This window comes from Saimiri boliviensis, chromosome 5 (assembly GCF_048565385.1).
Source record: "Saimiri boliviensis isolate mSaiBol1 chromosome 5, mSaiBol1.pri, whole genome shotgun sequence".
NCBI lineage: Eukaryota > Metazoa > Chordata > Mammalia > Primates > Cebidae > Saimiri > Saimiri boliviensis.
In genome coordinates this window covers 142,323,004-142,335,074 of record NC_133453.1, presented here as the reverse complement: position 1 = coordinate 142,335,074, position 12,071 = coordinate 142,323,004, and the positions used below count along the sequence as shown (strand labels likewise).

At 46.3% G+C, this 12,071-nt stretch overlaps 1 protein-coding gene across 3 annotated transcripts in view; it reads left to right on the top strand.

The window, feature by feature from the left end:
* The window catches only part of IGF1R (insulin like growth factor 1 receptor), a 313,961-nt gene that overhangs the window by 196,712 nt on the left and 105,178 nt on the right, over positions 1-12,071 (top strand). The window contains exon 1 of one of the 3 annotated variants that reach the window (XM_010351229.3): positions 3,612-7,611. The exons of the other annotated variants lie outside the window; for them this stretch is intronic. Within the exon in view, the coding sequence (XP_010349531.3) occupies positions 7,524-7,611 (88 nt within the window). The 5' untranslated portion in view covers positions 3,612-7,523. Of the gene's footprint in view, positions 1-3,611; positions 7,612-12,071 lie in introns of those variants that run through there. 3 annotated transcript variants of the gene reach the window in all.

The window sequence follows — 12,071 nt, the reverse complement described above, 5'->3', positions numbered from 1 at the left end:
ATTGCAATCTGGGGAAGTTATGCAACACCTTGTTGAGATATTTTTAAACAAATGTGAGAACACCTTGTTTTAGGCTTGCTGAAAATGACCCAGGAATTCCATGACCTGGGAATATAGTATATGGCTGCCAATTATTATATCCCCTGATAAGACAAAGGCAGAAGAGTCCACTCTTTTTTTTTTTCTTTTTTGACACAGACTCACTCCGTCATCCAGGCTGGAGTGCAGTAGCGTGATCTCGGTTCACTGCAACCTCCACCTCCTGGGTTCAAGTGATTTTCATGCCTCAGTTTCCTGAGTATCTGTGATTTCAGGTGTATACCACCATGCCTGGCCAGGTTGGTCTCCAACTCCTGACCTCAAGTGATCCTCCTGCCTTGGCCTCCCAAAGTACTGGGGTTAAGGTGTGAGCCACCTTGCCTCGCCGCCAGACAGTCCACTCTTTACAGGGAGGTGTCATGGTATAAGTATGGAAACCCCCACGGATGCCATGTCAGTCCATACCCTCACCAGCTTCTTAGCACTATGCTGATAAACTAAGAGAGGGGAGCAGTGTATCATCAGGAAAGGAAAAGGCTTTGAAGCCAGAGGCCTGCCTGCATTTGAATCTGGTTTCTACCACTTACTTACATCAGGTTTTCCTTGTCTGTAAAGTGGAAGTGATCATACCCACCCCTAGAATGGAAGTGAAGATTAATCCAGATCAACTTTGAAGAGTCAAGCATACAGAAAATGGTCATTTATAACATGGAAGGTTTGAAGCCTTCTCAAATTTGATGACACTAACCATTGACGTCCATTTCAATTGACTTGTGTGATGATGCCTTTCTATTTCTGGTTCCAGAATTGTCTGGTTCTACACTATGTGGGAATTTTTATTCTCTCCTTTCCTCTCCCAAAATTGGCTAAACATCTTCATTGCAGTTTGAGTTTTTTAGGAGACAGATTGAGATGAAGTTAGGGATGTGAAAGGTTTACTGAGGATAACACCAATGAAAGGAAGAGAGAGGAGGAAGATGATGGGTGTGGGGACCAGTTTGACCAGGACTCTGATAGGAGAGATGCTCTGCCAGCCCTCGGGGAGCTCAGAGCAAAGGGAGTTCATTTGCAGAGCCCCCTGTTGGATGGATATAACCGGGCCCTGGGACCACTGCTGTGCTCTGTTATTGTCCAGGAATTGCCTAGGAAGAGTGTGACCTAGGCCAAAAGTTGAAGTGGACCCTAGAAAAGCTAGCAGCTGGAGGCCCTCTGCTAGTGACACTCTGCAGCTGGACAGCAAGTCCTTTCTGAAAGAGGATGTGAGCTGAAAGGATGCTCTGATGTTTCAAGTTGGAGCCTCTAGGTTTGAAAAATACATGTTTTGGGTGAGAGCTTGATTATTCTTAAAGGGACATATCTTTCAACCATATGGCTGTGGAAGAAGAAACTTGTTTTTGACTTGTAAAATACCAGCAGAGCCTTGCAGTGATCACAACTTATGTAAAATATAGCCCATCACCCACAGTTTACATGTTCACACTAAAGTGCGAGTCTCTCTATGGGTTTTAGAGCTGATTTAGATATATGCATTGCTAATACAGTCAGCCTAGCCAAGATAGTACCATCCTGTGCAAGCATCTACTAAGACTTGTGTGCTTCCCATAATTGTTAGATCAGATCTTGTTTCTTTCCCTTATTTTCCTGAACCTCTCTGAACCTGCTGTGTTGGAAGCTTAAGGAACATCATCCTCTGTTTGCCAGAATCCATCCTGGGTCACCCCAGCATTATGCCCCACACCATTTGACTTCTTGTTTTGAATGCCAACTCAGAATGTATTGTTTTGGTTCTTGATTAGGATCTCAACCTCTATTTATTGTTAAGACTATCACCCTTTGATTCCTGCCCCCCCATCCCATTGTGTCCTTCTAAAGGCACAGAATAGAATGTCTCCTGCCAGAAATAACATAGACAAATTTGTCATAATACAACTCTATGCAAATAACTTGTTAGATGATATTACTGAAGATTCTACATCAAATGAAAACAAAAAGAGAAAACTCCTTAAGACTTAACCATGCTATTAAAAGATACAGAAGAGGCCAGGTGTGGTGGCTCAGGCCTATAATGCCAGCACTTTGGGAGGCCAAGACGGGTGGATCACAAGGTCAGTATATCAAGACTATCCTGGCCAACATGGTGAAACCCCATCTCTACTAAACATACAAAAATTAGTTGGGCGTGGTGACATGTGCCTGTAATCCTAGCTACGAGGGAGGCTGAAGTAGGAGAATTGCTTGAACCAGAAAGTCGGAGGTTGCTGTGAGCTGAGATCGTGCCACTGTACTCCAGCCTGGTGACAGAGCAAGACTCCATCTCCAAATTTAAAAAAAAAAAAAAAAAAGATACAGAAGACAACTGGAATAAATGGAAAGCCATACCATATTTATTATACAGGAATAATCATCATTAGCAAGATGTCAAGATGTCAGTTCTCCCTAAGTTTATAAATTTAATGTAAATCCAAATACAACAGATTTTTTTTCTTTTTAGATTCTGAGGTTACCATTAAAACAATAACAAGAAAACAAAAAACTGAACAAGAGCAAGGAGTCCCTACCAGGTATTAAAAACTTCCATAGTGCCTGGCCGGGCGCGGTGGCTCAAGCCTGTAATCCCAGCACTTTGGGAGGCCGAGGCGGGTGGATCACGAGGTCAAGAGATCGAGACCATCCTGGTCAACAAGGTGAAACCCCGTCTCTACTAAAAATACAAAAAATTTGTAGGCATACCCATATTTAGACTGCATTCTAGCCTGGGCAATAAAGCAATACCCCCATCCTCTCTCCCTCTTCCTCTTTCTCTTTCTTCCTCGTCTTTAAAAAAAAAAAAAGAAAAAAGAAAAGGGTTGGACCAGTTCAGGGACCGCCAGTAGGCTTCTACTCAAATGCCAGCTGCAGTCCGTTGACATGGCTGGTGGAGGAGGACTCTGGGCTGTGGTCAGCCTCCAAGGATGAGACCCCGAGGAAATAATGCTGTCTACCTGAGAGCTGGCCGTGGGGGTGGCAGGTTGCACTCTGGACACTCGCCATCGCTGGTCTGAGTCATCTCTAAGCCCTTTTCATTTTATGAATCTATAACCACAAAGGGTGCTTGGATCAGGAGAAACTTAATTTTAGAATGAACTTGGGTAGCTCTGTGCAATTTCTGTGTTTTACGTCAGAAAGCTTTTTTCCTGTGATCCTGGGACACAAGAAATAAGGAATTAAAGAACAGGATGTTGGGTGTGTAACCAACATTAGTTTATGGGTTGAGAAATCAATCTCTCTTGAAGTTCTCGCAGCATCTCTAGGAAGTAAAGGGAGTGATTACTTAGTGCAATATTATTTCTCCCATTTTGTAGAGAGAGGATTTGAGTCGTCACAGGTAGAATTATCTGTCTCAGGTCATTTGTAGGGCTAGACATATAATTTAGGTTACTTATCTCGCTTGTGTTTTCTTTCCCAGCAAAAGGAGCCACAGTTCATACAGTGTGTTTCTTTTTCTTTTCTTTTTTTTTTGAGACGGAGTTTCGCTCTTGTTACCCAGGCTGGAGTGCAATGGCGCGATCTCGGGGAAAAAAAAAAAAAAATTAGCTGGGCATGGTGGCGTGTGCCTGTAATCCCAGCTACTTAGGAGGCTGAGGCAGGAGAATTGCCTGAACCCAGGAGGCAGAGGTTGCGGTGAGCCGAGATCGCGCCATTGCACTCCAGCCTGTGTAACAAGAGTGAAACTCCGTCTCAAAAAACAAAACAAAACAAAACAAAACAAAAAAACAAAAACTTCCATAGTGCCTAAATAATTAAAATAGTGAGGTACCAATAGATGAAGAGACAGACCAGTGGAACAGAATAGAATGTCCAAATGTAGATGCAAGTACCTGTGGGAATTTCGTTATTTGATAAAGGCAGCTTCACAAATCAGTGGAACTAAGACGAACTCTTAACTTACTGGATTGGGGCATGTAAATTATGCCTCAATCATGCCATGTTTCTCTTCTCTGGAAAAGAAAGAAAGGTAGGTTCATACATCATACCATGTACCAGGCTAAACTCCAAATGAATCCAAGGTAAAAATGTAAACAAAACTATGAAAGTCCTGGAAGAACACATAGGGAGCTCCTTTTTATAACCTTGGAACAGAGAAAGCCTTTCTAGTTTCAACTCAAAATCCAGAAGCCAGCAAAGAAAACATTCATAAAAATTGAATTTAAATTACAAAAAAACTTTCTGCGTGGCCAAAAACCATAAGCAAAGACAAATGCCAAACTGAGAAAAATAATTCAAAACTTCTATCACAAAGAGCTAATCTTCCTTGTTTAAAAAAACAAAGTAAAACAGAGCTCCTAGAAGTTGGTAAGGAAGAGGCTAACAGTTCCGTAGGATTTAGGATGAAGTATCGAATAGATAGCTCACAGAAAAAGAAACACAAATAGCTAATTAAACAGAGGAAAAAATGTTTGATCTCATACGAGAAATGCAAATTAAAACTACACCAAGAAATCTTTTTTTCGCTTCTCATATTGGAAAAAATCCAAAATATTTGAAAACACACTGTTAGGACAACAGCCCCACATGGCTGGGAGGACTGCAGAATGGCAGCACATCTGTAGAGGAGAATTTGGCAATCTCTCTCAGGTTACAAACATATTCTTTGACTCGTATTTTGGAGAAGACATTTACCCCGTAGATACACTTGCACACATGTGAAAATGACAGTCGTGGAAAGTCATTCATTGTAGTATTGTTTCAAATGGCAAAAGAGGAAAATGTACTGAAAATTCCGTCACTGAGGGAGTAAATAAGTTAGGGTGATAGCTCCCAAACTTACTTTCTCATTAGAATAACCTATGCTTCCCCCCAACCCCTCAAGCTCAAGTCAAACTCCAGACCAATTAAATCAGTCTCTGGAACATGGGACACAGATTTCATGTTTTTTATTCCAATGTACAGACAAGTTTGGGAACCAAATTAGGCTTTACCCATGCAGTGGAATATTATTTAGCATGAAATAGATTTACCTATATAGGCAGATTTCCAAGATAAGTAAAAATAATAATATGCACTGAAAGCCAAGTAGGGAAAGAAAGATTCTGTGCTCTGTCATATATATACATATTTTTTCAAGTTTTGAACCATGTGAAGTTATTATCTATACCCCTCAAAATTTCCCATTAAAAAATATTTATAATAAGAGGCTTAAAGTGGGGCTCGTGTTTATTATTGAAGTTATGAATTTTGACAGCAATAATTTGCCATTTCCCACCATTAATCTGCATCCATTTGGCAGTATCTATGGCTAATACATATAACATGTAACATTGGGGTACAGGCGGAGACTGTGAGTTTCAGCTCTGGGACCCTGGGATTCTCAGGTCCACTGGAACTCCTCCGATCAAGTGAGGCAGACAGAGGTTAGCCAGTCTTACTGAGGACTAGTATGTCTTTGTTTCTGTTTTTGTTTTTTTGTGTGTATGTGAGACGGAGTCTTGCTCTGTTGCCAAGCTGGAGTGCAGTGGCATGATCTTGGCTTACTGCAACCTCTGCCTCCTGGGTTCAAGCAATTCACCTGTCTCAGCCTCCCGAGTAGCTGGGACTACAGGTGTGTGCCACCACACCTGGCTAATATATATATACATGTATTTTTTGTACAGACGGGGGTTCACTCTGTTTGCCAGGATGGTCTCTATCTCCTGACCTTATGAGTTCTGGGATTACAGGCGTGAACCACTGTGCGCAGCCCTGAGGACTAATATTTTTCAATGTGCGTCACACTGAGGGGACATAGTGAAGTAAGCCTTTCTAAACCACGTCTTCCCTTTGTCTGTATATGTTCCTGAGTGACCTAGTCTCTGTTGTCCTTAATTGTACCTAAAGTTAATGTGGAACTTTTGGTATGGACCAGGCATTCTTCCAGTAGACTGGATATGTGGTAGCAAACACAACCGCTGAAAAGTTCCTGTCCTTATTGGAGCGGTTATGCGGATGGGGGAGAAGACAGACTGTAGGCATAAATGAGTCACTGGGAAAGGAGGATGGTATTGAAATTTCCTGGAGAAAATTAAGTAGATCTGTGTGATAGTGGCTGGCAGGTGGGCGTGGTAGTGGGGATGATGTTTAAGCAGAGACCTGAAGGTTGAGAAAGAGCCAGCCACTCACAGACATAGAGGCAGTCTTCAGGCTGAGAGAGCAGAGACCCTGTAGCAGAGACAAGCTGGAAACAGCACTGCTTCCATGGTCTAGAGACTGGAATATGTGGGTTCTGCAGACACCTGGGGGGCACCACCTAGTAAACCTGCCTTTCGGCTCTTCTTCCAGCAAACCACGCCAGCTGTGGCTCTGTAGCCAAGTCCTGGCAAGAGGGCAGAGGTTGCAAGGGGGCCTCTCTGAGGTGCTCTGGGAGCACAGGGAAGTCGGGTGGAACTTGTGGCAGGTTGCCAAAGAAGGAAGTGATTTTTAGACAGGATAAGAATTTGCCAAGTAGAGAAGGCAGAAAAAGGCATAACTGGCAGAGGAGGCAGCATACATTCCGAGTAACTGCATGTGTACAGGGAACCACTGAGCGATGGGCAAGGGCTCGGCACTTGGAGGGGGGACCACGTTAACTTGTTAGCAAGGAACTGGGTAGGAGTACCTGGCTTGGGGACAGCAGAGGCGGGTGCGAGTGTTAAAGAAGATGAGAATTGAGCGCTGCAAACGTTTGAGTGAGTGCTTATTGTGAACGTGCATCTCCAATAGAGACACAAATCAGAATATAACACCTTGCCCTGGTATGCTCAGGCTCTAGTGAGGTGGAGAGACTGGCAAGCAGAGATGGAATACAGTGTTGAAAGCTCCATCCGCAACGATTTCAGAGCACTTCTGCAGGAGGTGGGATGGCCGGGGCAGGGGAAGCCGTGGAGAAACAGTGGCCTCTCCCGGGCAGGCAGGGTAAGGCCTAGAAAGAAGCAGCTGAGGGAAGGTTTGTGTGTAGCCCATCCAGGGACCTGCGACGGGAACACAGCGGCTGGAGGGAGGGGTGCCTAGAGACGAGGGGTCATTCACGTGCCAGGCGTGCTGGGCTGTGGGCAGATGCTGGAGGAAAGTGCTGCCCAGGGAGTGGCAGAGAGGCCCCCCAGGTGGCAAGTTTGCATTCTGTTGCTTCCTGTTTCTAGGAGCCTTTGTTTACGTTTTAAGCTTGGACAGTCTGGCTGTCTGGCCCCAAGTGACAACGTGACTTACCATCAGAGCGCAGCACCAAGGAGCACAAAAATGAAGTGATATCCCTCCTGGGTCCAGCCTACCGCTCCCCGTTGCCTTCTCCTACCTTCCCGGTCCTCACTTAGTACCCGGGGCCCTGCCAGAATCTCAGAAGGAATCTCTGGAATCCCGCTCAGGACCTCTGAGGTGATTGTGCACCTAGAGGCAGCCCCAGGTGCTGCCGCATTTGGGGTAGCAGCACCCCCGCTGGAAGCTGGGAAGTTTCCCCTGGCTGAGGGCCTGTGAGGACGGGGAGGCCAGAATGAGGAATGGGTTGTGAGTCAAGACCAAGCAGAAGGGGACTTAGCATGGAAGACGATCGCCTGGGTGAACTACACCCCGTGTGGAAAAAGCCAGGTAACTGCTTATTTCTTGTCAAGTGAGCCTAATAACATCATGTTTCTTTTTATACAAGCTCCCAAACTCAGCCCCTCCGAGTGAGATCACAGCTCCAGGAATTTGCAAGGAAAGGGTCTAACGGGGCATCTGATTCGCCCGTGTGCCCTTAATGGCGTATTATTGTGTGAGTAAAACAACAATTTTCAGTCCAGGGATTTAAAACAACTTCTGCAAAGACAGAACTAAAAATTAATCTTAAAAGGCGGAGGGTGGGGGTGGAGGGCAGGAAGGAGGAGAAACTAAATTGCCATTCTCTTTGGAGACTTTCTAAAACCCAAGATGAAGAGGAGTCGAATTATGGAAACAAAACCTTTGCGGTTTTCCACAGAACAAAAAACGATGTGAAGCTGCAAGTCAGCAGTTCTGGCGCAGGGGCTCCGGGGGACGCCCGCCCGTCGGCTGTAGTGTGCGCCCTTTCTGCTGTCCCCTCAGAGGGGCTGAGGCTCCTTTTGTCTGGCACGCGCCCCACCCCGCCCCGGGCGGAAAAGAGGGAGCGGGCACCCGGCGCCCGCGCCGCCGCCGTGGACCAAGGTTGTTTACTACTTTCTACTCCGAATAACACGCCAATCACCAGGGCCCACCCTTCCCGCCAGCCAATCGGCGCATTGGGAAATTCCACCTTTCTGCGGGGCCCGGGCAACGACTGGCTGGAGCGCCTGTCAGTCAAGCGGGCATCCCGCAAAGATGCAGCAGGAGTATTAGGGACACGATCACCAGAGCAGAGGAGGAGTAACCTTCCCCATAAACAAGATGTGCCCCCCCCCCCAACTAAGAAAGCGGAGCGCGGGGAGGGGGTGGTGGAGGAGCCAAAGCACAACCCAACACCGGGGCCCCATCGGAGCGAAGCGGGCCGAGCGCAGAGTCGGGGAATCCCTCCCTCCGCCTCCCGCCGCCGCTGCAGTTGTAAACACGTTTCCCTCCATGTCTGTTTTCCCTTCTCTCTCACCGTGGCCATTACGGGCTGCTGTTTACAAAAATCGTGCAGGGCTGTGATACCCCCATCCTCCCTTCCCCGGAGTCCCTGCCCTTATTCGGGCTTTTTTCTCTTTCTCCTCCTGGTGAGCACAGCATACTGTGTTCAGGCTTGTTTTCCTTTCATTACTGTCCATGTGGGACAAGTCATGCTTTATCAACGTGCACCATTTTCTTCTACAAATACCGCCCTTCCTCTTTAAATTGCTGGAATGGACAGATCGATTTTGATGAGCAACACTGCACAAAAACAAGGTGTATCTCTGGAAGGACTGGTTGGTTTTATCGTTATTGTTGCTGGCTTGGGTCACATCGGGTGCTATTTTAAATTCTGTGTTTTATTCCACGATGAGTCTTAAATCTTTTCCCCATTTCTAGGTTTGAAATGTTTCCCCTCTTAAAAACAAAAAAAGGCAGCATTGTGTTGAACCAAATGTTTTTCTACCTTCTCCTGTGATCTCAATCAGGTTTCCCATTTCCAGCAGTACAATGTGGTTGTATTCAGTGTGATAGGGGCGTAGTGGACACGAATTATTTGTGACAGGGCTGCCTGGAAGATGTGGAGCGGAGTTTGCGTGGCCCGGAGCAGCTCCAGTGTCTGAGGCTTCTATGTGACACAGGCTCCAGGCAGGAAGCGCAGGAAAAATGGCAAAATACAGCGTGTGGCATTCAGTTGCAAAATGCCCTTTTGTAGAAGTCGGTATTCCAGATGACATCCAGACTTGTTTAGTTTTTTTAAAGAAAGGAAAGATAATCTATGAAGATGGTTGGTTTGGGATATTTTGTGAAAAGCCTTTTCAGCATGAAAATAGATGATCTTGAGGGTCTGGTTTGCTGAGTGAAGGATAAGTCTCCCTCTTGCGATTCTGAGTTGCTTTTTAGTTTGTAGGAATTTCAGTGACGTGTTGCAAAGCTGTGGCCGCAGGAAAGGGTTGGTGCCATGTGCCCGTCTCAGCCCCTGCGGCCTCTGCACTTTTTCAGTGATGGGGCACTACGGGAGAAATGTGGGGAGTGGAGGAGGAGGGGAAGGTCCATTGCGAATAGAAACGTAAGGCATGGCCTGGGTGATCAGGATGTGCCAGAGTAGCCTCCAGACTTACTTAAACCCCAGGAAAAGTCCTACCTCAAGTTAGGCTCAACATGTGACTCGAATTTCGCTTTGTTTTTTCTCTTTGAGTTGTCGGTGTTTGTGCACCCTCCCCAACAAGGAATGTTTTTCCTAAAGGATGGAATGAATGTATATCATGCTATGATTGATGGCATATGTTTAACCTTTGTTTCATGATTTGAGAGGAATGGTTCTTGTGTATCGTGTGGTGACAGCAGGCTAAGGAGAGCACTGCCTCGGCCTGGGGCCACAGAGTTCTGGGCATTGTGACACCCTCTTTCGAAATTACAAAACTGAGCAAGTGATTGAAGGCAGAAAGACACTATAATGAAGCATGCTCCAGTGATGCGTGCTCTGGCTTCTGTCCCTTATTCATCTGAGCCGGGTGCTTTCGCCACAGTGAGCCTGGGTGTCCCCTGCCTGAAATGAGAACAGTGATGTCTATGCAAGGATGTAGGACTCAAGTGCCTTAGGGCTCGTGAGGTGCCGAGGGCTGCGACTTTCCCTTCTCTGTCTGGTAAATCATCTCCCCCATTTGTTCTTTGGAGGCCCTTCATGTTTGCCTCCTAATTACTCAGAGTGGCACAATGAACTCATCTTTTGCTGAGTTTCTGCATCACCTGCTTCTTTCTGGCCAGGTCAGCCTGTTCATTTTTCCAAGCCAGCAGCCTCTAAGTGCCAGTAAGTCACGTCTGAACAACCAAAGCATGTTTCCCTGCGGGAGAATGCCAGGGCAGGCAGGTCTGGGAGCCAAGTGGATTTCTTCTGTTCAGATAAGTTGGGGGAACAGAAGAGCTCTGGCTGCTCTGCTCTTAGTGACTTGAGACAAGCTTTGAGTCACACCGAGTGAATCTCCTAAAAGCATCCTTTAATCCCCACCCCAGTGTTCTGGTTCCCCCTTTCCCGCTTGAGGCGATACAAGTACCCTGGCCTGGCCTTGAGTTATACTCGGTCTAACTTCAGTTGCCTTGGTCTTCCTTCCCCTCGAACTCCCTCCCCCTTCCCCTCAACATGTGTGGAGTACCTTACCTGGCCTTCCTAGTTCTGGATTGGCTGCCCCTGTGCCAGGCCACCCACTTTATAGAACCGATGTCAGACAGCCCCTACGCATTCCACTGGACTATTTCCTTCCCTGATTTTCCTGTCAATCTTGCCTTCTCCACTAATGGGACACTGATGCTGTCTTGTGATGTGTTCTTCCATGGTCATCTTTTCCTCCCGTGGTTAGAGTGGGGAGTATTCTCTGTGTCCCCCCATGAGAGTGAGGACAGTCTCATTTAGTGACACCATGGGCTGCAAAGCCAGACCTGTGCATCTGACTCCACTTCAGCACTGTCAGCACAGCACGGGCACCTCGGACCCAGACGGACTCCCGAGCCTGTCTTTCTGGAGAAGGAAGTAGTAAAACATTTTCCTTGGGGAAGTTGTGAGGATTAACTGTGCCTGGCCCTGAATTTGTGCCTTGCAGGTCGTCAGGAAGTGAGTTACCATAAGCAACGCTTTTTATCATCCATAGGTGGAGATGTTATCTACTCTATAGGACTGCATAGCGAATTATGCAAAATCACTTATGAAGGACTTGATTAATATTTGTTTACCTTTCCCCCACATGGATAGATGGTCTTTATTATACTTTTGTACCCCCACTTGGCAAGGCCTTGACAAATGTTGATTCAACAAAACATTAGCTCTTTATATATACATGTTTAGAACCTGTTGCTTTGTCAGTAGTGGTTTTTATGAAAAGGAATGCTTATAGGTAAGACTTATTTGGAAACCCTGATCTGAGGGAATTGGGCCAAACAGGAAAGTTAGCCCCTTAAAGGCAGTTGTCTGACCAGTATTTGGGGCACCACGAGTTCTTGCTAAATCATTGTGTGTTTTTAAAATAGTGGAGTTCTTAGGTTGAAATTCTGACTAGCAAGAAAAATAATTGAAGTGCTGTCAGCTCCTTGTCGCTGGTGCAACTGGACAGTTTGCAGAAGCAGGCCAGTCCCTCGAGCAGAGTGGCTGCAAAGGCTGTAACGTGGCGGCCAAAGCGTGAAGCTGCTGTGTAGTGGCAAGTTCACAGTGATTTTCCCACGGCCACTGTTTAGAGAGGGAGGTAGGGTGTGCTGAGCTCTGTCTGCTTCTGCAGAAGAGGCCTTCTCCAAGTCTGGGTAGCCTTAAGCCATTAGGACTGCTGAGTCTTTCTTCACAACAATTATGTGGGAGGCTTGCAGGGCACGTGCTCAACTAAGCTCCAGGGCTACAAAGATGCAGAGCCATGCCGCTCCTTGGAGGCAGGCCATTGTAGATAGACTAGAACCATTGTAGCCTTTCGTATTGAAGCAGGAAT